Genomic DNA, 23,669 nt, shown 5'->3' on the forward strand with positions numbered 1-23,669 from the left:
AGATGTTACGTCGAAAACAAACTTCAAAAACATCACCAATTGACTGTCAAAAGTTGAATTGTCAAAACAAAAATAACCTTAGTTTTGTTTGTTACTTTTTTATCGTACAAAATAGTGTTTTTGTAACAATAAGTCTACTTAATTGTTTTAATAACTAGTTTTAATAAAATAAATCATGTTGAAACGCCCTAAACCTGGTGAAGATGAAGAAGACATACTTCGTATGCAAGAAGAATTTCTTCGAGAGAAACAAAAGCAAAACTTGCAGCCAGCGGCTGCTGTTACTAATCTACGTCCAACTGAACGTACAAACCGATCAAATACCAGTGAGACAGGTAGAAAACCCTCCAAGTATGCCCAGGCTAAAGGTTTGAAGGGCCAAACAGAGAAAAAAGCCCGATTTGAAACCTCAACTTCAGTAGTAGGAGATATCTTAGAAAAGAACTTGGAAGAGCCAGAGCAAATTGAACCTGAAGCTGAAGATGATAAAGTATATTATCCTAAAGTTATCCCTTCATTATTGGGTGAGATTGTTGAGAAAAATGTAACAGATTTTGTTGATTTTGATACTACACAGATGCCATCACAAGGGTTCCCAGTAGTTACTAAGCAAACTAGTTTATTCTATAAGAAAAGGACAGAACAAAATGTTAATACAAAGGAAAATGTGAATATGGATGTTGATGAACCATCCACCAGTGCTGATACAAGTAAAAAGCCAGCAAACTTGAATTTACCAGAAAAAAGTTTTATATTATCATCAAAAGATGCTGATGACATTCACAATGAGAATGTTAAACTCCTTAGTGAAATGTCTGAACAGGATATCTTGGAAGAAAGGAAGAAGCTTCTGTCAAGCATTGATCCTAAGCTAGTGGAGTTTTTGAAAAGCAAAAGGCAACAGGCCACGACCCACAGCCAACCAGAAAGTACTAAATCAGTTAAATTTTCAACTAAAGTTGAAATCAAAGAAATAAGTGAAGAAGCCATGGACACAACTGTTGCAATACCAGAAAACAATAACCTCTGGGAGAATGATGTCCTAACACACCCAGAAGTAAGTAAATGGCTCCACTTCGATTCATTAGAAAAGGACAAACTGGAATGGATGAAAGGGATAGAAGAAAGCAAGAAAGTTAGAGCAGATGAACCATATGAAGCAAGGTTTGACTTCAATGGGTACCTTTTACCTTATACAATGGAGTATACAGAAAAAACTAAGCCATTGTTTCATCATGGAGATGAGCCACACAGACCAGGATACTCTATTACGGAATTGATTGAACTGACTCGATCAACAGTCACTCAACAAAGAGTCATGGCCCTAAACACAATAGCTGGCATCATAGAATATTATAGTGCAGGGACGTACAAGAATGTCATTGAAATCCCTGTTAGCAAACTGTTTTTTATCATCAGAATAGCAATGGATGACAACAAAGTGATTATTCTAGAACCAGCACTGAGAGCTATGAGGAATTTACTGTACAATAGGATTGATGAAGCTAGTTTAGATGCTTTGATTGGTTTTGAGGAAGGCACACTACAACCTTGCCTAGAAAATGATAAGTCAGAGATTGAAGAACTACAGTCAAAAGAATCAGAGTTCACCGATTACCATTTGGCAGAAATAGACATAATGACAGCACTACAGAGAACGGAAATCCTTCAGAGACTGTACTATATCTTAGAGACAATCAAACCAAACTTCAACTGTGTCCAATACTCATTGCAAATACTGTCCAGGTTAGCAAGAGACTCTTTGGAAACTGCACAGAAGATCGTAGAAATGGAACATTTGATGAAAACAATAATTAAGAACTTTGTACCAGTAACCAGCATCAATTTTGTCTTTGAGCCCAGCATTGTGTACAGTGGGAAGCCAATATTGGCTGCTCTGAAGTTCATCAGAATAATGTCTTTACAATCCCTGGATGTCACAAAACTCTTGCTGATCAAATATGATTTATTGAAACCAATATCAGAGTACATTAGCTCTGCAGTTGATAGGATGTATGGATTGAAGATACAGATAGAAGCTTTCTGTACTCTCTCCAATATACTGTGTTTTGGAATGGGAACTGATGTGGCAGTGTCTCTATTCCCTGTGATTGTTACTGCATTGCACAAACATGTAAAAGGAACAGATATATTTGTTGAATCTTCTATTTTGTCAGCAACACATGCAGCTGTAGTCCTTCAATTAGTTAATAGACTTCTGAGGTGCATATTAGGTGGAATGGACAGTTACAAGTCCCAAATATATCCTCTACTGAAAGAAGGAGTGCAGAAGTGGATGGGCCAGTTGTCTCAAGCTAGTAGCTACACTTGTGGACACTTGCGCCTTCTTTGTTCAGCTATAGACTGCTGCAAGACTGTGACACTGATAGAAAATCTTCCAATGAAGTTCCTTAATGATTCTCTAAGAACTCTCTCCCAATCCCAAGGGTTTGCAGTAATTATCAGAAATCTTATTCCCAGTTCAAATCTATTGTCAGAATTAGACAATAAGGACCTACATTTAACCAAGAACTTGATGTCACTTGGAGGGTCAGTCATAGACTCAGCTCAGAAAGTGCTACCAATTTTGAATATAGCATCACCCATGCCATTTCTGGCTTCCCTTTTCAATCTTCTGACTTACGTAAATGATAAAGAAATATCCGAGATGTTCCTTAGACACTTGACCATGTACTTAAGCAAGATCAGCAACAAAGTCCCAAGCTTATGTGATAACTGGTTCACAAGAATGGAATCCAATTTCGTTTTCAGTATAATAAAATTGTCTACACAGTATGATATTTCAGAAGGAAGCAAAGACTTGCTGTATACTGTGGCCAACAAGCTATGTTACATTCTGAGAAACGACAAGAAATACGAATTAGATTTCCTGTTTGGATATGTGGTATTCAACAAACACTGGTTCACTGCTGAAAGATTGTTGCATCTTGTGAACTTGACTGATGCAGATGGCTTTTCTAAAGCTCTGACGTCGATCGAGGATATAAAGCTATGTTACAGTAGAGTGGTGAACATCAATTATAGAGATACAGGGCCTAATATAAAGTTTAAGAGTTGGCAAGAACCGATTTTACCGAGAGATTGGATTTACTTGCCAATTTTAACTCTGTACAGCAGAAGTCAGGAAGCTGAAAACAGTCCGAAAGTTTTTGGAGAACACTCGAGGAAAGTGGCAGCGAGAATAGCTGCTGAGAAGGAATTTATTACAAGGTGTAGCTTGGAGTGGATCTTATTCAATGAACTGTGCTTCCCCGATCTCTTGAATGACATCGACGTTACGGACAGGCTGTGTCGCATCATGTGCGTGTTCCTTTGCGACAACTCTCTGTTTTTGGACCCCAAAATTAAAATATTGCTGAAGAAATGTACAGAGATATTGTTCAAAAAGAAATCGAAATTGAATTTCGACAAACAACTGGTCGGCTTGCATAACTTCCAAGATTTCTTTACGCAGTTTCTGGAGCAGTTCCAATCAGTGAGTTATGGAGACCCGACATTTGCTGCTTGCGTTTTGGTGCCATTAGCACAGAGGCATGACGTTAAGTGGCGCAAACTTCTTTGGTCGGAATACGCTGGGTGCTTACGTGCTCTAGATTGCCCTGAAGAATATCTTTGTTACGACATTAACGAATATTTGCAGCCTGAAGAAACTGATGAGTCTCTGATACAATCCTATTTCCAAGCGCTTTCTACCAATTTGGTAAGAGAAGGCACTATAGCACATAAAATAGCGCTCCATCACGCTACATGTTACAAAAATCGTTCTGTATCTAAAGAATAAATGACTACCGTATTTATAAAGTGGACATTTTGTTTTATTTTTGTGATATGCCTATTATTTCTCTATCTACTTCTATAGTTTTACTACTCAGTACAGTCCGAATCTGATGTTCAGATCGTGTTTTGTTTGGGAATAGTATAGGAAAAGAGTACTTATCTAGTACCGACACTTTCCCCTATTATTTTAAAATTCTTTCCCTATACTGTAAAACTCATTTCAACATATTTGTCCAGATGACTAAAAATTATTTAAAACACATCTTTTTAAAAATCTTGGTTCCCTTGAAGATCCTGAGTCGAGTTCTGGGATCCCACAACTGACAATGAGAACTCTCCATAACTACTAGCTTTTCTTCCGTTTCAAAACTAAAAATACCGTGTATCTCTCAGGAATCAAACCCCAAAACTCGTAATTTGTTTTAGCGTTTGTACCTACGATTTCTAGATTAACTCAACTTGTGATGACCTTTAAAAACTTATCAATTTTAAATTTATCACTAAAATAATAAGTTTCAAATTTAATTTATTTTTCTGGATTTTAAAACATGTTTAAAAAAGTTATTGACTCAACAGGATGTAACGACTTAATTTTCGAACGCATCGCTTCCTTTGGCGCGAAAATTCTAGTTGACACTTTTGACAATTGGAAGTAACAGGTGTTTCTTGATCTTTTTTGTGTTGCGTGAACTTTTGTAGTTTTGTTCGAGTTACAACGTGTTTTACCATCTAAAAAGATGATTTCTTGATATTAAATCATCTGTTTACGTCCATGACGTTTCAAGATGTTTATAGAAGACATTAAAAACGATTTTTACAACGTCCTCCTTGGTAACGTGAGTATCGGCAGTATTGTTTACGAGTTTACAACCAAACTTTGTTTTCGAAACAGCGAGAAAAGTTTGTTTATTTTTGTTCCAGAGGGTGTTATTACTAGTTCACTACGACGTAGACGCGATATGTACTTGTAAAATACTGCAGGGTTTGTTTAAAAGTGATAATATTTCGTATACATTGGTCCCTGTGGGGGGTATTGCGGAGTTGAAGCAAGCTTACGAGGAGAACAACGAGGAGATAAAGTATGTGGTGCTGGTGAACTGTGGGGGAACCATAGACTTGGTGGATATCCTGCAGCCTGAGGAAGAGGTTGTATTCTTTGTGCTAGATGCCCATAAACCCACGGATGTGTGCAATGTGTATAGCGATGGACAGGTGAGCTTTCTTACTTTTATAAGTCTGTATTTTAGTCTGTGATAGAGCTTTATCTCTTGAAGTGTAGACACATTTTAAATAATAAAACCTCTTTACACCATAAGTTCCACATAATAGAAGCGAGCTGAAGTGATTTCCATACACCTGCCCCAATTCCATACTGAGAATTTTAAATAGTTATATATAAATCCAGTAAGATGGCCTGGCCTAATAAATCTATCTATTCACTTAAATACTAAGTAGATCACTAAATAATAAGAGTTGTAGTCAAGAGAAGCCTGACAAAGCAGGAGAAATTTAACAGTTATATTTTATATGTAGATTATGAACCTCTGTCTAACCCTTTGGCTATTAACCCATTATAGCATAACATTCAATTAATCAGAAGCTAGAAAATTCTATATATTGTAAATAATTGATTAAATAACAATTAATTCAATTAAAATTATAGTAAGTGCTATAATAAACTTTATGCTGTAATGGGTAAAAAGTCTCAATGTTATAATAATCATGATCTAAGAACTACAACTTTATTGTATATAATACTAATAATACTGTTGTTTACAGGTGAGATTAGTGTATAAGGACAGTGAGGAGAACATTCCCAACTTTGATGATATCTTCAGAGATGATGAAGAGGAAGAGGTGAGTCCAATCTGCTGTTTATCCTTGACTAGCTGGCTCAGGGAACTTTGTGTGTGTGAACTTCTTCCCTTTAAAACTGGACTATCGTCCAGGGAAGGTCATAAATAATACTAAAATTAGCTAAATCAGTCCAGTCGTTCTTGAGTTTTTAGAGAGACTAACAAACAGTAAATGATTTTTATATAATTATACAGATTTGTCTTCAATTAGGTTTTTCTCAAAAGAATAACTGTGTAGTGTGTACAAGGATACAAATGGTCTGTAATGGAAATTGAACTTGCTAGGTAAGAGAACCGACAAATTGTTTACTCAAAGTTGATCCCACACACTGAAACATGAATTTGTGGATCCCACAACATTCTTCTGTGTGTGAATCACCAATGCACCAATCAAACATGTTAATATTTTGGAATTGTTTATGTTCTATCTTAGGATGAAGAAGCAGGGAGTGGTCGGGAGGGCCTGGAGGCTATGGTGGAGAAGAGACGGGAGCGACGCGCCTGGGAGGAGAGGAGGAACACACTCATGTTCAACTACACACAGTTCTCTTACTATGGGAAACCGGTAAGTTTCGGTTATTTTGTTTTTAGCTTCATTTATTTCTACTAAGGCTGATAAAAAGAATAATACTTGTGTATAGGTAATTAAAACAGACTTTAAATTAGAACATGATTAGTGTTATCATTTGTTTTTTAATATCCTGTATACATACAGGATTGTATGTGAAACAAATAAGTTTGAACAATGCACTGTAAATTCAAGTAATACAGCTTTTTGTCCCGGGGGGAAAAATCATTCGATGCCTTCTCTCGCCTCCAATGACTCTTCTCGAACACAGTTATAGCTTGGTTAATTTCAAGCTTTACTCACTTTTTACTATAAACCTCCATAATTACTTGCTGAAAGATAGATTACTATCTTTTCCCTTCTACTTGTATCCAGAGTGCGTGTGTGGCGGTGGAGCTGGCGTGGCGTGTGTCCCGCGTGTGGTGGGGCGCGGTGTGGGCGGGCAGCGTGGCGGCGGCGGGCGGCGCCGTGGCCGCCCACCGCCCGCCCGCGCAGGCACTGCTCGACCACCACCATCTGCACACCAAGGCGCCGCACGAACACGACAAATATGTATGTATCTTAGATACACGTAGACACGTAGACATATGACATAAGCAGATACAGTAGCTACTTGTGTATCACAATATTCGCAAAGCTTTTAGATGTAATACAAGACTTTCATGTTTCAACCATATGATCCATAATATGAAAATTTTAGTCTATTTCATAGGTGCATTCATAAACATAGAATTTCACATAGTATGTATGGGTGAGCATTGCTTCACCACTAATGGGCAGACATCACCAGAGTGATACCATGGTCTTACCTATGTGGGTATGTTTCAATGTGTGAGTGAAGTTCCTGGATGTCCAATCTCCCCCCATTTTCTGGCACTTAACAATACAATCTAAATAAGATCCTAATACCCAACTGTCGTCTGGATCGTCATAGCTTTAGCATTTCAGAAATGAAATATTGAGTATTCACAATCTCATCATCAAACCTACGTTCCAGGGTGCCCGTGTGACCCTGGAGAAGGACGTGAACCTGCCGCTGTACCGCGTGTGGTCGCTGGAGGCGGCGCTGTGCCACGCGCCGGGCTTCGCCCCCGCACTCAAGCTACACACCCTCGCCGGACACGCCAGGCTACGGCAGCTACTGGCTGATACTGGGTATGTTTACTTATAAGCAATTTGGAATGAGTGGGGACATTTTTGTTTTGATGAAGGAAAGTGTAAGTATATGCTTTTGTGGGAATAGATGCTCTAACTATTTAAAAAGTGTGACTTGAAAGACAATGTAGTGACAAGGATTGAAAAGGGAATGTTACGATGGTTTGGACATGTAGAAAGGATGGATTAAAGCAGATGAAAGAAGAAAATACTGATGACTGTTGATGAAGCGAAAGAGGTGTGTAATATTCTTAGCAATTAGCGTTCCATTGTGTTTGTCTAACCCCATGGGAGACAAGCGTGAGGTTATGTAACATGTATTCAAAGAGCGACCTAAGCTTTGCGCTATTTTTTGTTGAATCTCTATATTTTACAGTACATAGAGTACAGAATCGAATGTGACATTAAATTGACGAAAACTGTGTTATTTTTAACAGCGTGCTTTTTACACACATGACTCCCTTATTTCGAGTTCAAGCTCCATTAAATTTGTATTATGTAGATATTGTCACGGAATTTTCTAGAAGCAGTTACTAAATATCAGTAACAGGTGTAATTTAGGTACATTATTACGTTAACTGATAATATTGCAACTGCAGGGTGTGTTATCAATACGATATCACACCATATTTTGCAAACTAGATAAACAACAATTGCAACGATAAAAAAGTATGATAATAATTAAATATTATGATTGGTTATCTAACAACATAAGAATGATATCTATTTTACCGTTTTTTGCTTTTGAAAGACGGATAGTATTATTATTATTTAAAAATAAGTTCGACCTGTATTAGAACTTATAAAAATCTCGTATCTTATCGTCACGCCTTTAATCTCCGAAGGGATAGGCAGAGGTGTACATTATCGAACGTAATGCCACTGTACATTGTACACGCACTTTTCACCATCTATATTATAAGTCCTATAATTACTGGGCACTTTTCCAGACTATTATTATTTAAAGATAAGTTTGACCTGATTAGAACTTTAAAAAATCTAATTGTTAATTGTTATCAAACTAGAACTACCTAATGTAGGGGTCATTGCCCTTCCTGTTTTGTTTTGTCTAAAGTAACGATTACTGCGAACTGTAATAATGTCACGTACAAATTATAATTACAGATCTTTCACCTCTTCCATTGTTTATTTTTATTAAATACGTATTTAATGAAAAAAAAGATGATTAGTCTTTTTTATAACATTAGTGATTGATAAACTTGAACATATTAAATAGTTAATTGATAAACATTTAGAATTGTGATCTCCGTTATGGCAAACCCTTTTATGTAGAGGACGCCCATAATCCAGTAGTGGAATTTCATCCCCTTCCTGACGACAGATCAATTTGATTTTTTGGTACACACTCTTTCTTCTTTTTGACAACCATACCCACATTTTTTTATGTATTACTTGTTTAGGGATGGAGAGGGAGGGAGATTAGAAATTTTGTTTTTAATTTAACCAACCAATCTGGTAGTCTCGTATTCAGATACATATGTTATATATATATTTATTGAAGTAGACGTCTTGTGGCTAAAATTCATGATGATAACTTTTATCTTATTTATCCCCAGCATCCCCCTGCAACAAGCGCGGCAAGCGTTCCGTTCGATGGACGTGGAGCTCCGTCGCTCACTACTAACGGCTCTGGAGGCGGCCGCGCCCAAACATAAACTACCGGAGCCCAGTCATACTACCTTCCTACTGCAGCGGGTGCACTCGCCCACCATCGCCGCCATCGACATCGTGTACGCTATCATGGGGCTCATTGAACATGTATGGCTGGTTTTATTACGATAGATAATTTTCACTGCCTCGTTGGTGGAGCTGTCGCAAGTGCGACTGCCGGGCAAGGTCTTGGGTTCGATTCCTGGGTCAGGCAAAGTATTGTTGGGCAATTTTCAGTTATTCGTACGGAGTCTGAAACTGTGCCCAGTATATGTCAATAGGCGAGAGCCTATTGACATATAGCTGGGCACTTTTAGAGTGGAAGTATATGTCCATAGGGGAGACCCTATGACCCTATATACTCTGTTATTTGTAAGTTCTGTATAAAATGCAAGCGAATGCTATGGGTCGTATTTTCTGACTTGATACTAATTCAATGGTATGTCTTTTATGCGAGATTACTTGCTACTACTTAACCAACATACATGTATTTCCGAAAGCTTAGTTTATAAAAAAACACAATTTATCACACCACAAAATTAACACACAACAAAACCTCTTTCAGGAAACGACACCAAAGGCGGAAGGCTTCCAGCTAGCCCTGGAGTGCCTAGCAACAGAGACGGGAGACAACGACGGCCGGCGGCAGGGCTGGCAGGCCGCGCAGCGGGCCTTGGAGGCAGTCGCCCGCCTCGTGCACTCCACGCTCAGCGGACGGAAACTGCATCTCGCCGGACCATTCAGCTACTTCATTGTGCAGGAGGTTTGTTATTAATTATTATGTTATCGGCTTACTCACGTATTGTTTTGACGAGGAACTCGACTAGTTTCAAGCCATGCTAGAGGCTCATATTCGACGCGGCGATTGTCGCGCCTGCGTACTCAGTAGTAGCGCAACATAATAATTAATTTAGTATGTCTCACGAAAGTTGCAATAAAATCAGGTTTGTTATTATAATGTTACCCAGGTCTTTTATATCTGTAGGGGATCTATAGTCAAATCTTTTTGTTTGAAAGCCTTAGAACAAGTAGACTGTCCAATTTAGGAATAGAAATAGAAACTTAGAATCTTTATCTTTGTTAACTTTGTATATTGTCTTTGTGTGTTTCATACATAGTTTTTTAAAGTCTGAGTGTGCCAATGAACTTATATATATATTTTTTTTTTAACGTTGCCCCACATTAGGATTTCCTCCTGTGTCGTGGGTGCGTTTACAAGACATACAAGTTCACATACACATGACACCCAGACCCGAAACAACAATCTGTGGATCACACAAAGAGTTGTTCCGTGCGGGAATCGAACCCGCGACACGTTGCACGGCAGCCAGTTGCCCAGCCACCGCGCTAACCGTGCAGTCAAACTCATGACACGGAAGAAAATCTTAAGGTGTGAGGTCCCCTAAAGGAGAAATAGCCATAGACTAGTAGAGAGACCACTAGTCTATGGCTATTTTATTTATAGGTGAGCCTAACACAGGCATACTTTGCTTAAAAGGAGTCCCCCTAACGCTATTACCCATAAAAGGAGTCCCCCTAACGCTATTACCCAATGTTCTAACAAATGGCAACAATCAAGGATATTTTCATTTTCATAAACTTCATTATGTACAATACTAACACAAATATAATTCTTTAATTCCCAGGGCACCCCCGAAGCCCGTCTAGTGAAGGGTCCCCTGTGGCTGGGGGTGGCGGCGCGGTGGGTGTCTCTGTGCGCGGGGGGCACGCGCGCAGTGCTGGCCTCCGCCCCCCTCGACTCCCACTCCTGCATCCTGCTGGGGGTACCGCCGCGGTTCCAGCATGAACCTAGGAAGTAAGTGCCTTTTTACTAGTGTTTATTGAAACTGTAATGTATGTGTGTGAAGTAGAATCTTGGAACGAAAAATTGAGCTGTAAAGTGAAATTTTGTTTAACAAATCTAGTTTGCATGACTATGCTTAGCTGCATACAAGTTTCTTTTAATTAAACACCCGTGTTTTATATGATGGTAAGCAATCGTCACCGCCCATGAACACGCGAAACACCAGAGTCGTTACAAGTGCGTTGCCAGCTTTTGCGGGTTAAGAATTAATGGGTTGTTATGAAATCGGGGATTAGGAAGGGCGGTAATTGGCCCTCCGATAATCTCACTAACACAACGAAACATAACTCAGGTCTTGTTTTACGTTTGTTTTCTGTGAGACCGTGTATACACACGTGTGTGAATTACCAACTTTTTCTGACTTTTGCATACTTTTTACAACACTTAAAACCTGAACTAATCTTTCCAACACTATCTATTCCAGTCTATTCGGCGCGGCGTTCGAGCAAGCCGCGACGAAGTCGGGCGCGTCGGTGTCTCTGGACCACGTGGACTCGTCCATCATCACACTCCCGCTGGCGCAGAGGGCGCAGTTCCTCGACGCACTCACTGCCTTACTGGCGTAACAGTACCTAACACATGGTCATTGACCAGGGGCCTTAGTCTGCTATTACAATTGTGTCAGAATGGTCGATCACTGAGCAGTGCGAGAGGGACGGAGCTATGTAGGTTGTATAGCTCCGTCCCTCTCGCACTGCTGACACAATTGTAATAGCAGACTAAGGCCCCAGGTAGGAGAAATATCACAGTTGTTTATGAGAGAGAATAATATTAGGAAAATATTGCATACATGGTTGTTAAACAAAAAATTTATAGGACCTTTTTATATTCGGAGTTCTCAGTGCCTTTATATGCATTTCAAGTAGATATCTAAATATAATATGATCCGTAACCTTAGTATGAGTTTGGTTTACGCGTAGCTTAGCGCGTTTGGCGCTCTGATTGGCCGACTCGAATAAACCAACCAATCAGAGCGCCGAACGCGCTCTCGTTTCGGTTACTTTTAAACGTAAAGCAAACTCGTACTAAGGTTACTGGTGCCTTAAATTGTGCCCTTTTCGTCATTGTAACATGGGAGTTTATATAGCAAAAACGACCTATTAATAGTTGATGTATCATTAGCCAAATTTGATTGAATATGTACATATTTTCCTAACTAAGTAACCATTTGATGAAATTGTAATATCACAACCAACTTATGTATGTTATTTTTTAATTTTGGAAGCACAGCAGGCTCTGTGTTAAATGCATTTTCATAAATAATGAGAACTTCACCATGCATTGCTGAAGAGTAATCAAAAAGTATCCAATGACACCCAAACACAAGAATACAGACAGATTACTAGATACATTTTCAACTGTATTCCTCTTAAAATAAAGTCGATAGTCCATTAAATTAAAAATTGTAAATATAGCATTAAAATATTAGCATGTTTTTATTATAATTAAGTATTGGTTTATGTATGTATTTGACTTTCTTGATATCCAGATATTTGTTATAGACTATGAAGTGAAATTTCAATATTAATCTGAGCATAAATCATAAGTCCCCTTTTATAAGGGCTACAGATTTTTTGCTCACTGTTACCCTTAGTATGAGTTTGCGCTTTACGTTTAAAGTAATCGAATCGCGTTCGGCAGTCTGATTGGCCGGCTCGAATAAACCAACCAATCATAGCGCCGAAAGCGCTCTCGTTTCGATTTACGCACATTTTTAACGTAAAGCTAACTAATACTAAGGGTTCAGATGACACTAAAGTACCGTGAGGCCCCCTTTTCTCCAATCACTGTAACTGTCAAACATTTAATATCCAGTGGTTTGACAATAGGCTACTTTCCTACTAGTCAAATTCAATACTTTTTTCGAAACGTCAAAAACGATATTTTCTATGAACTTTGTATGAAATAGTGCGTTATGACGTCATAAGTTTTTGACGTCAAATAGCAGACTTATTTCTAGAAATTTAGCTAGAAAAAATCGAAAATTAAATAGTTCATCAAATTTATGAATGAAAGTGTGATTATTTTTTAATATTTTATTGTATTGAAAAGTTGTAATAATTTATTTTTGACCGAGGATAGTACCCAATAGTTTGATTCTCCATTGGACAAACAGGGTCTCACGCTATGGTAGAGCCATCTATTGAGCAAAAAAACAGTAGCCTTGAATAATTTAATAATTGAATAACATTTCTGATTAATTTGATTCAATAATTAAAATTTACCATAAATAATGAAATAGAAATTAATCGCTTTAGGTATTATTTGAATTATTATCAAAATACTTGTCTTTATTAATTTCCATTACACATCGTTATTTAGTTTTATGATTTTAATAACAATGTCCAATCAGTTTTCAATTATAAATATTTTTTCATAGAATAATTGTTGAGTGTGGTTTTGCTTATAGGAGAGTGAAATAATAGTAGTTTTATTTTATCTTGGATGTTCTGATAAATATTACATTGGCATTTTCAAGTTGCCATATTTCCTTTATTTTAAAATGATATAGAAATACTAGCTTAAGGTAAGCGTCCACAGGCCCGCATCGTACGCATCGCATGTAGGCATTACCGATGATGCGGTCCGTACGATGCGGATCAGTGGACGCAGTTGTATGAGTTTCTATACAAGACAAACTAAAATCCGTTGCGTGCGATGCGTACAATGCGGGCCTGTGGACGCGTACCTTTATACGACTTTGCCCACTTGAACTTATTCCTTCTCTAATATAAAATCAACCCGATCTCTTCAGCTGTTTTTCCGCGAAATAGAAAACACAGCCATACTCACAATCTGTCACATTTATAATATTAGTAGGATGAGAATGAGGATTAGTAGGTAAAATGAAAATGGTTATGAAATGTTACCTTAAACCTTAAACCCTTAGTACAAGTCTGTTTAACGTTTAATGAGATCGAAACATAAGCAAGTTCGGCGCTCTGATTGGCCAGCTCGAATAAACCAACCAATCAGAGCGCCGAACACGCTCTCGTTTCGATTACTTTAAACGTAAAGCAAACTCATACTAAGGTTTGCTGCTTATTTTACAGAACAATAAAGAAAAAATAAAACTACTATTGTTTAGACTAGAATGTGTAAACAAGTGACTGTATTTGTAATGAGTAAGATCTTAGTTGATAGTATTTATTTAGCATTAGTTGCATTTATGAAATAAAACTAATTGATAAATTGACAAATATGTTTTTATTTTCATCATTTGTATAAAAAATACAAGCGCTATGTATAAGTTACATAATATAATATAATATTGCACATTAAATTATAGATTAATCGGAATCAATCCCGAAAAGGAGAGACCTCCACAACTATACAGATTATTAAAATATTTGAGTATTATTTACTAGGTGTAAAAGCATATAATATTATATACCTACATTTTGTTCCTTGAACAATCAATACATTAATAACAATATTAAAAGTAGAGAGATTCAAGCAAAGTATATGAGTACTTTTAATTCTCTTTACATTACTTTTTTAAAAACGTTACCCCACACTAAGTTCTGCGTCGTGAGTGAACATACAAGTTCACATACACATCGCACCCAGACCCGAAACAACAATTTGTGGATCACACAGAGTTGCTCCGGGGGAATCGCACCTACCGCGCAGACTTGGTCAATCATAAAAAAGCAAAATATTGTGTCCGCTTGCAGTAAAAGCGGCACTTGGCAGGTTCTCATCTATAATCATTATTGATAAATTTTTGTATCAAATCCAGAGCCCATCTAGGCTGATCCTTCGGCACCATGTGACCGGCGTTCCTGACCAACGCCTCGGTAAGGTTCCCGCCGGTCTTTATATACCCGGCTATATTATTGCCCACTTTCCAAATGATCCTCGTTGCTCTAAAGTACTCGTCGGAAGCGGAGAAGTTCAGATTGTTTATGAAGTTGATTGTCAGCGGGTATGCTACGATAATGTCTAGTTGTCCGTTGTAGAAGAGCATGCGGTAATGTGACAGTAGCTCGGAGATGGCCGGCGCTACCGACTGCATCATGTCTAAGGACAGCATCAGCTGCACCGTCTCCCCGTCATGGAACGACCTCCCCCCCACATGTATACTCCGCCGCACGTCGTTCTTATGTAACAACTTCATAAATGGCGTCTTCTCGTCACTCAATGTCGATTGCAGAAAATTATAATAATAATTAAACCCTGTATAGAATTTAAACAGCGCGAAATGCGTCACTTCCCCGTCCATCAGTCGGTCCATCAATATATTCGCTTGTGTCCACGCTTCGTTCTTTATTGCCGCGTAAATTTCATTTTGGGTTTTCAGAAATACTTTCCGCTGGTAATTATCCAGCAATCCATGTTGGTACAGAAAGTTCCCATAATCCAACTGATTTATGGGATCCGAGTAAGCATTCCCCAGCGCCATACCTTTCAAATTAATTTTGCAATTCGTTTTAGCATTTTCTTTGTGGATCATCAATCCTAAAGACGGTATGTACTTGCCTGCGTAAGATTCGCCGGTTATATAAAAATCATTGTGTGCCAAATGTGGAAATAATTGGAAAAATTGTCTCAAGGCCCCGTAGAGTGCCTTGGCGACGCAATCCTGGTTGGTGCAGTAACCTTTTGTATTTTGTGTGAAGCTGAATCCGGTTCCCACTGGGCTGTCAATGAATACTACGTGGTAGTGCAGAGCCCAGTGATACTTTCTTAGCACAAACTTGTTGCCCAAGGCCATTAGGGGTCCTAATTCTACGAAGAGTCCGAATAGAGAGCTACTTCCCGGTCCGCCTTGAAGCCACAATAGCACCGGTGCCGTTTTGTTCCTAGTAAACGGATGGAAATACCAGAAATATAGATTGGAGTTGTACTTTTGGTCAACAGTGAAGAATCCGGCGTGACTCGCAACTTCTGGTACATCTAGTAAAAGCACGCGCGTGACATTCTGCGCTGCACCTATTAAACCCTGTTTGAGGTAGGGGGTCACAAATACTGGTGTCCCTGCTTCTTTGCATGACTTCGCTGGTAGCTTCAGCCTCGGATAGATTGGGAAGAATATAGAGTTTACCAAAGTTAACAAGCTCAGTGCTGTGCTCAAAAGTAACATAACATACGATTCGATGCAGTGGTACAGCTGAGACACTCGTAAGGTGAACTATTTGTTCTGTACAAAATCATCGATCTCTGAAACCTTTCGTATGTTTTAAATATTTCGCGTAACATGCTGCAAGCTTTCAAGCAAATATTGCACAAATGTATGTCATTGTCATATGTCGTTAAAGGCTAAAATCCAAAAAGACGAGTTTACAGAGTAAACTGTAATCAGAAAAGAGGTTTCAAACCTTTGGTCGTGATTTTATAAATACCTATAAAAAAATATTAAGCTTATCTACAATTTACATGATAATAGTTATTATTCCCATTTAATTATTGCCATCAAACATAAGATTTATTTATAGTCAAATACTTAGTATTCATCTATAAAATAAATTATAGTAAATTAAAACTCTCAGAATGCAAAATCATTTTTAATAAATCTTGTGATGAGGTTCAGAGCCCACTTCGGTTGGTCCCGTGGTACCATATGCCCTGCATTTCTGACCAATACTTCAGTGAGATTACCAGCTCTCTTAACATATCCAGCTATATCATCACCTACTTTCCAAATCATTCTCTTCGCATTTTTATATTCTGTAGCAGAAGAAAACTTCAGGTTACGCAAAAAGTTTTCTGTGAGTGGGTACGCAACAACTATATCTAACTGTCCATTATAAAACATTATTCTATAATGTGATAGAAGCTCCGATATTGCTGGAGCTACGGACTGTAACAGATCCAGTATTAAACTTAATTGCACTTTTAGTCCATCATTGAATGGTAATCCTCCGACATGTACACCACGGCGGACCTTGTCATTCTGCAATAAATTGACAAATACTGACATATCATCAGCTGCAGCCGCCTGTAAATAGTTGTAGTAGTAATCAAAGCCAGTGTAGTACTTGAAGTATGAGAAATTCGTCATGTCTCCATCCATTAGTCTGTCCATGAGAACATCAGCTTGTTCCCAATTTCCTTGTTTTATTTGATTAGCAATATCTCCTTGGTATTTTAAAAACAATTTTGATTCATTTTCATCTATTAATCCTAATTGGTACAAGTAGTGACCATAGTCCAGTTGGTTAATAGGGTCACAATAGGCATTACCCATTGCAATCCCTTTTAAATTGACTTTTTCTTCGCTTTTGGCATTGTCTCGATGTATTTTTAATCCAAAAGATGGCAGGTACTTCCCTGCATAAGATTCTCCAGCCAAGTATAATTCATTTTGCTTTAAATTAGGAAACAATTGGTAGAACTGCGTTAGAGTGGAGTAAAGTCCTTCTGCTACACAAGTCTCATTGGTACAATATGCATTCTCATTGTCTGTGAAACTGAACCCAGTGCCCACAGGGTTGTCAATGAATATTAAGTGATAATTCAGAGCCCAGTGATATTTTCTTAGAGCGAAACCTTCCTTTTTCGCTATAAGCGGTCCCAACTCCTGAAATAGTCCGAAAAGAGAACTTCCTCCAGGTCCCCCTTGTAGCCAGATAATAATGGGAGCTTCTTCTTTCTTAGAAAATGGAGGGAAATACCAAAAGTACAAATTGGCGTTGTATATCTCGTCTATTGTAAAGAAGCCGGCGTGACTTCGAAACCCGATCGTATCTGTTATAGATACCCGGGAAAGGTTTTGCGCGAGTGATATGGCGCCTGTCTTTAGATAAGGAGTAATAAACAGAGGTTCACCAGCATCTTTCGGTGATCTAGCGTCCAGTTTTATTCTTGGATATAAATTTAGAAAGAATCTAGCGTTGACCACTGAGGATGCACATAACGCCACGAGAAAAATAGTAAACAGTCTCCAAAAACCATTTGTATCGCACATTATTTTCTTCATACTGCCACTAGCTTATTAGACCATATTATTATATTAGCGAAGTAACAAAACAAAATACCACTTTGATATATATTATATTAAAATGACTGAATTTTTTTCATTTATTTGTATTCATTGGTTTTCGGAGAGCGAGTCAATGACCTTTTGACAAAGTTGAACTTGAAAGTTGAAAACAAAGTTCCTTCAATAACGTAACTGGAAAACAAAATGGAATTTAATACTAAAACATAAAGTTTGAATGAGTTTGATAGAATTGTAACGCCGGCTCCAAAATATGATCCAAGTTAGAAAATGGCATAGTTCTATTTTAAGGAATATCACGTAGCATTTAAGAACTTTGCATGTCTTATGCGGTAAAGCTACGATGTCATGAAATGATGAAAATGAAACTATTTTTAACTGATTTCCCGAAAAGGAAATGGTTCTTTATTCATCCTAAATAGGTGTTGTCTGCGTATAAAGAATCACAGTTTACAGATTAAATAAAACGTAAAGTTTGAATGAGTTTCGTATTTCATTTCTGCGAATGTGCCGGCCTAACAGAGAGAAGACACACACACAGACACATAGAATAATAAATCGCACTCGCGTTGAGTTGTTTGCGTTGTCGCCTGTCGGTACGGTATATTGAAAAAAAAGTGTGGTTTTTGATAAGCCGGCTAAAAACAACATTATTATTAGTTGCGAACTAGCATGATAAAAAGGTGAAGCTCACTAATTAGGTCAGTATTCGGGTCGAGATGGCGCGAGCACTGTGGGCTCTGTTAATTTTTCAAGTGTTTATTCACGCCGAGGGTTTATTTCACCGGTATCCGAAATTGAACCTCGGCGAGCGCGATGACGGTGATGCAGGCAAGCCTCTTTTCCTCACCCCGTATGTCGAGAGCGGGAAAATTGAAGAAGGCAGGCGTCTGGCTCGTGTGCCCTTCACGGAGAGTCTCCGCATCAAGAGTTACGCCGGATATTTCACCGTGAACAAGCAATACAACTCCAACCAATTTTTCTGGTACTTCCCCGCAATGGTGCCCAACAATACGAACGCTCCCGTAGTAGTATGGCTGCAGGGCGGACCAGGGGCTACTTCTTTGTATGGCCTGTTCACGGAGAATGGTCCCATCAGAGTACGTCGCAATAAGTTCGAGAGGAGGAAGTATAACTGGGCGTTGAGTCACCATATGATCTACATCGACAATCCTGTGGGCACTGGGTTCAGCTTCACAAATGACAGCCGAGGGTACTGCACGGACGAGACACAGGTTGGTGAGCAGCTGTACTCCACTCTCATACAGTTCTTCCAGCTGTTCCCAGAACTGCAGCAGAACAAGTTCTTTGTGACTGGTGAGTCTTATGGAGGGAAGTATGTTCCTGCCCTCGCATACACTATTCACAAAAAGAATCCATCAGCCAAGCTGAAAATAAACATGAAAGGAATTGCTATTGGCAATGGACTGAGTGATCCAGAACATCAACTGGTGTATGGAAAATATTTGTACCAAATAGGCCTCATAGACTCGAATGGAGCAAAACTATTTGAAGAGTATGAAAATAAAACTAAAAACTTCATCAAACAGGGAAAATGGGACGATGCATTTGCCACATTTGATACTCTGTTGAATGGTGACATGATTGATGGTAAGAGCATATTCACCAACCTCACCGGCTTCAACTTCTACTTCAACTTCTTGCATACAAAGGACTACACTCAGTTTGAAGACTTTGGGCCAATGTTGCAAAAGTCTGCAGTTAGGAAAATGATTCATGTTGGAGACTTGCCTTTCCACAATGGTACTGAGGTTGAAAAGCACCTGAAGCAAGATGTTATGAAGTCAGTAGCTCCGTGGATATCAGAGCTGTTAGACCACTACTATGTAGTCATTTACAACGGTCAGCTAGACATTATTGTGGCCTACCCTTTGACTGAAAACTACCTTAAAAACTTAAACTTCACTGGAGCTGAAGATTATAAGACTGCTAAAAGGTATGTCTGGAAGGTGGATGGAGAAGTTGCCGGCTATGTGAAGCAAGCTGGTAAACTGGTGGAGATCCTGGTGAGGAATGCGGGACACATGGTGCCCGGAGACCAGCCCAAGTGGGCACTAGACCTGATCACTCACTTTACTCATGAGAAAATGTTTTATAAACCTGAAAAGGCTGTGCACTTAGGAATAAATTGATGAATAAGGTTTATTGTGGGTATGCATGGTGCATGGGAAATGTGCAAAGTAATGTGAAAATATAAAATAAACATATCCTCAATGATTTAGTTCCCACAAGTAATTCAATATGTATTTGCTCAAGTTACATGCATCATGGTTTTATAAACTAATAATTGTTACATGGTGAAAGATTTTTTTATATGTATGTTAGTTATGTAGAGCTAGAAAAGGTACCAGTTAAGCATATTGTATTAGTTTCTATGTACTTCATTAGTTAAAAATGATTACTTTATTTTGTCACAGAATATGTTAAAATTGGCCTGTTATCACAAAAACAAACTGTATACATAAATAAAGTAGGTTTTTGCAGGTAGTTATTTGCATATTATGTATTGTGTAAACAATGATTCATGGCATTATCACCGTTATTACTGAACACGATTTACTAGGAAAACTACAATATTGTTACATGTTTTTGTATAATATAAATAACATCACGACAACGCGTAAAATAAAGGATAAGTAAGAGAATATGGCTCTCAGAAATTGTAACATTATTGTATCTAGACAACATCGTCATGAAAACGTAACTTGTTAATTATGAAGTATTTGTTTCAGTGTTTTTTGCATAATATAATCATGTGTATCACCTAAGTTTTTTGAAAGAACTGGTATACCTATAAATATGTTATTGCAGTTTTTAAAACTAATATAGGTGCTATTAAGTTTGTTACCATGTTTTTAAAAGGAATAAATATTTTGTAATGAGAAGCAGTTTGTTTTATTTCGTTTGGACTTAGGAGGACTCGGTAAGGACGTGACCTTGATTGACCATGGTCATTTTGAATGTTAGATACCTATTTACCTAAAATAATATTTTGAGTACCTAATTAAAATACCTATATTATTTTTCTTAAACTTTTTTTATGAGTCCATTTGGTCATTCTTATCAAGGATTAGATCTAGAATCTAGATACCTACTCTATACCTAAATACAGTCAGGAAAAAGAATTGACGACTACCTCTCCTTCCTAAGAGACTGTAGCTATCTATTGTGGCTTCCTGTAAAACTAGTTCAGGTGGGCCCATTATAGCGAATGGCATTTGAACCCTTTTCATCAATTCGAAAATATTGTCTTTACCACAGAATAATAAGTACAAGTATCTACGACTAGTACTACAACGGGTGTAGGTACTTAGCGGGACTCGAAAATTTTGTTATTTTTAGCTCAGAGCCCTAGTTTTTTTTATAGATAGGTATTTATGATTATAATTATTAATATTTAAAAGCTATTCGAAAAGTACCGATACAATAAATATTTCCTTTGATAGTAGAAGCATTCTAATAATGCAATAACAAATTAATGTGCAAAATATAACTAACTCGATAACAACTTCTTTATTGTAATTTCATTTACTTACCTAAATACTTATTATACCTTACACGTGTCGGTATTCGGTAGTAGCCTCGGGTTCGATTTCCGGGTCAAGTTGCGTTTCCTTCTCTTCAATAGCACGTAGTCTGCAATGGGATATCCTATCATTTTATGATCTTTCAAGTTTATATAGCTGGAAACGTTGTAGTTGTACCTACCTATAACTGCCTATCGCTTTGAAGATTAAAATGTGTGAAGTTGTTATTCTGAACATAATCTATGAATATATTAAGTACAAACTGGGTTTTCGATCTCGAATTTCATCTTACTTTAATTATCTATGTACTCTTTTGCATGGTGTTTTAGTACATGTAATGGTGATGTTTCATTGTTTGAACATGACAATATAATGAATGAATTTGTGAGAAAAAATAAAAGCCAATTTATCACAATATCAAATGTTATTTTAATTAATCTTTAACCTAAGTTACTTTATCATCTGGATATGAGCTGTGTTTCAAGAAACCACACAAAACACTTCACTCCAGAAAAGTGAACATTACTTATTAAAATAAATGAAACACACTTGTGTTGACAAAACATTACTTTCCAAATGTCCTTTACCAAGTCAAAAAAAAAAATTGTATATGAAATGATAATAATATATCTTGTAAATCAACCTTTTCTGCACTATTACGTCAATATGGAACAGGTTACAGGGCATTCGGAAAGTATTAATTAACACTGGTTACAAAGGGAATGGAAGTTTCATCTATCGGCCTTCTATATAAGTTGATAGCTCAATCTCTTCTGGCAACTCCGTGATGTTGACATCAAAGCGATCTTGAACTTCATTGAGGATCTTGGCATCATTCTCATCTGATACCATCGTAATAGCTAACCCTTTGGTACCAAAACGGCCAGCGCGAGCCACACGATGAAGGTAGGTGTCGGAGTCTTCAGGCATGTCGTAGTTGAACACAATATTCACTCGTTCAATGTCCATCCCCCTTCCAAACAAGTTGGTGGCGACTAGGATTCTCTTCTGGAACTCCTTGAACTGTTGATAACGTGACAGACGCTCATCTTGAGTCATATTTCTATGTATACCAATAGCAGGGAAGTTCTGATCTGTCAGCAGCTGTGCTAGGGCTATGCAGCGTTGCACAGACTTGACAAATATGACTACTTGGTTGAACTCCAACACATCCAGCAACTCGAACAGCTTCTTGTTCTTCTCATTCTCCTTGAGTTTGACGTAGTGCTGCTGCAGACCGTGCAGTGTCAGCTTGGCTTCATCATCCACATATACTTCCATAGGGTCCTGCATGAACTTCTTGCAAACCGGCCTGATCTCTTTGCTCAATGTGGCAGAGAACATCATCACTTGCTTGCCGTGGGGAGTGTTTCTGAATATCTCCTGAACGTCGCGTCTCATGTCTAGAGATTCCAACATCTTGTCACATTCATCAAGTATGAAGTGCTTCAAATGTTTCAAATTCAGTTTCTTACTGTTCACTAGAGCCAGTATTCTGCCGGGTGTACCAACGACGATATGGGGGCATGCTGTTTTGAGCACCTCCTCGTCTTTTTGTACGGGCATTCCACCGAAAAACACCGACACTCTGACGCCGGCCATGTATTTTGAGAAACGCTCATATTCCTTGCTAATTTGGAAAGCTAATTCTCTCGTGTGGCACATAACGAGTACGTATACATGATTTTCTGAAGGTTCCAGCTGCTGTAGTGTCGCCAGTACGAAAACGGCGGTTTTTCCCATGCCGGACTTGGCTTGACACAGAATATCCATACCAAGGACAGCTTGTGGAATACATTCATGTTGTACCTCTGATGGATGCTCGAAACCGCAGTCGACGATGGCGCGCAATATTTCGGGTTTTAACAGGAAATCTCTGAATCCAGAGCTGTGAATGGATACGTAGGATCCCTTAACCTCTTTCTTTGGCGCCGCTTCTGTCGCCCCGTCAGCGGTCTGCTGATCTGCCTGCTCCTCGTCTTCGTAGTCCAGAAGATCATCGTTGTCAGCCATGATTTGTGGATTTAAACAAATTTATTTACTAATTTAAGGCCGTAATCGATCAGGAGCACGTGAAATTTATTTTGAAAAAATATTTCACAATAATGGCGGCTATGGTTTCGGCGTCAATGTCTACTTTTTTTATCAAACGGTTGCTCATCACTAACTGAATTGGATCCCAGGCTTTTTGCACAAGTTGAACATTTGAGTGGTTTTAGTAATGTTGCTATAAACAAAAATAAAAAAAATACGTTTTTGTAAATAG

The 23,669-nt window shown here is 38.2% G+C and overlaps 6 protein-coding genes and 1 long non-coding RNA gene across 7 annotated transcripts in view; 3 read left to right on the plus strand and 4 right to left on the minus strand.

Moving 5' to 3' along the window:
- LOC126911234 (uncharacterized) overlaps positions 1-11,984 on the minus strand; it is a 77,368-nt gene extending 65,384 nt beyond the window's left edge. The window contains exon 1 of the long non-coding RNA XR_007705760.1: positions 11,504-11,984. This is a non-coding gene — a long non-coding RNA (uncharacterized LOC126911234). The remainder of the gene's footprint in view (positions 1-11,503) is intronic.
- Positions 52-3,825, plus strand: LOC118274744 (RNA polymerase II-associated protein 1). Its single transcript, XM_035592434.2, has one exon. The coding sequence runs from the start codon at positions 176-178 to the stop codon at positions 3,800-3,802; it is 3,627 nt and encodes a 1,208-aa protein (XP_035448327.2). The 5' UTR covers positions 52-175; the 3' UTR covers positions 3,803-3,825.
- LOC118274742 (cell division control protein 45 homolog) lies at positions 4,451-11,523 on the plus strand. The gene is made up of 10 exons (XM_035592431.2): positions 4,451-4,634; positions 4,720-5,010; positions 5,578-5,655; positions 6,088-6,219; positions 6,598-6,774; positions 7,220-7,377; positions 8,955-9,156; positions 9,614-9,811; positions 10,695-10,864; positions 11,337-11,523. The coding sequence occupies exons 1-10, from the start codon at positions 4,584-4,586 to the stop codon at positions 11,476-11,478; spliced, it is 1,599 nt and encodes a 532-aa protein (XP_035448324.2). The 5' UTR covers positions 4,451-4,583; the 3' UTR covers positions 11,479-11,523.
- Positions 11,985-12,032: 48 nt separating the features above from the next.
- LOC118274931 (venom serine carboxypeptidase-like) lies at positions 12,033-16,271 on the minus strand. The gene has a single exon (XM_035592728.2). It carries the CDS (start codon positions 15,996-15,998, stop codon positions 14,613-14,615), a length of 1,386 nt encoding a protein of 461 aa, XP_035448621.2. The 5' UTR covers positions 15,999-16,271; the 3' UTR covers positions 12,033-14,612.
- Positions 16,272-16,400: 129 nt separating this feature from the next.
- On the minus strand, positions 16,401-17,834 carry LOC118274930 (venom serine carboxypeptidase-like). The gene has a single exon (XM_035592726.2). The coding sequence runs from the start codon at positions 17,832-17,834 to the stop codon at positions 16,401-16,403; it is 1,434 nt and encodes a 477-aa protein (XP_035448619.2).
- A 521-nt stretch (positions 17,835-18,355) lies between these two features.
- On the plus strand, positions 18,356-20,761 carry LOC118274807 (venom serine carboxypeptidase). The gene has a single exon (XM_035592517.2). It carries the CDS (start codon positions 18,575-18,577, stop codon positions 20,006-20,008), a length of 1,434 nt encoding a protein of 477 aa, XP_035448410.2. The 5' UTR covers positions 18,356-18,574; the 3' UTR covers positions 20,009-20,761.
- A 1,047-nt stretch (positions 20,762-21,808) lies between these two features.
- Positions 21,809-23,546, minus strand: LOC118274820 (ATP-dependent RNA helicase WM6). The gene has a single exon (XM_035592544.2). It carries the CDS (start codon positions 23,414-23,416, stop codon positions 22,139-22,141), a length of 1,278 nt encoding a protein of 425 aa, XP_035448437.1. The 5' UTR covers positions 23,417-23,546; the 3' UTR covers positions 21,809-22,138.
- Positions 23,547-23,669: the final 123 nt, after the last annotated feature.

Source organism: Spodoptera frugiperda, chromosome 11, assembly GCF_023101765.2.
Source record: "Spodoptera frugiperda isolate SF20-4 chromosome 11, AGI-APGP_CSIRO_Sfru_2.0, whole genome shotgun sequence".
Classification (NCBI taxonomy): Eukaryota; Metazoa; Arthropoda; class Insecta; order Lepidoptera; family Noctuidae; genus Spodoptera; species Spodoptera frugiperda.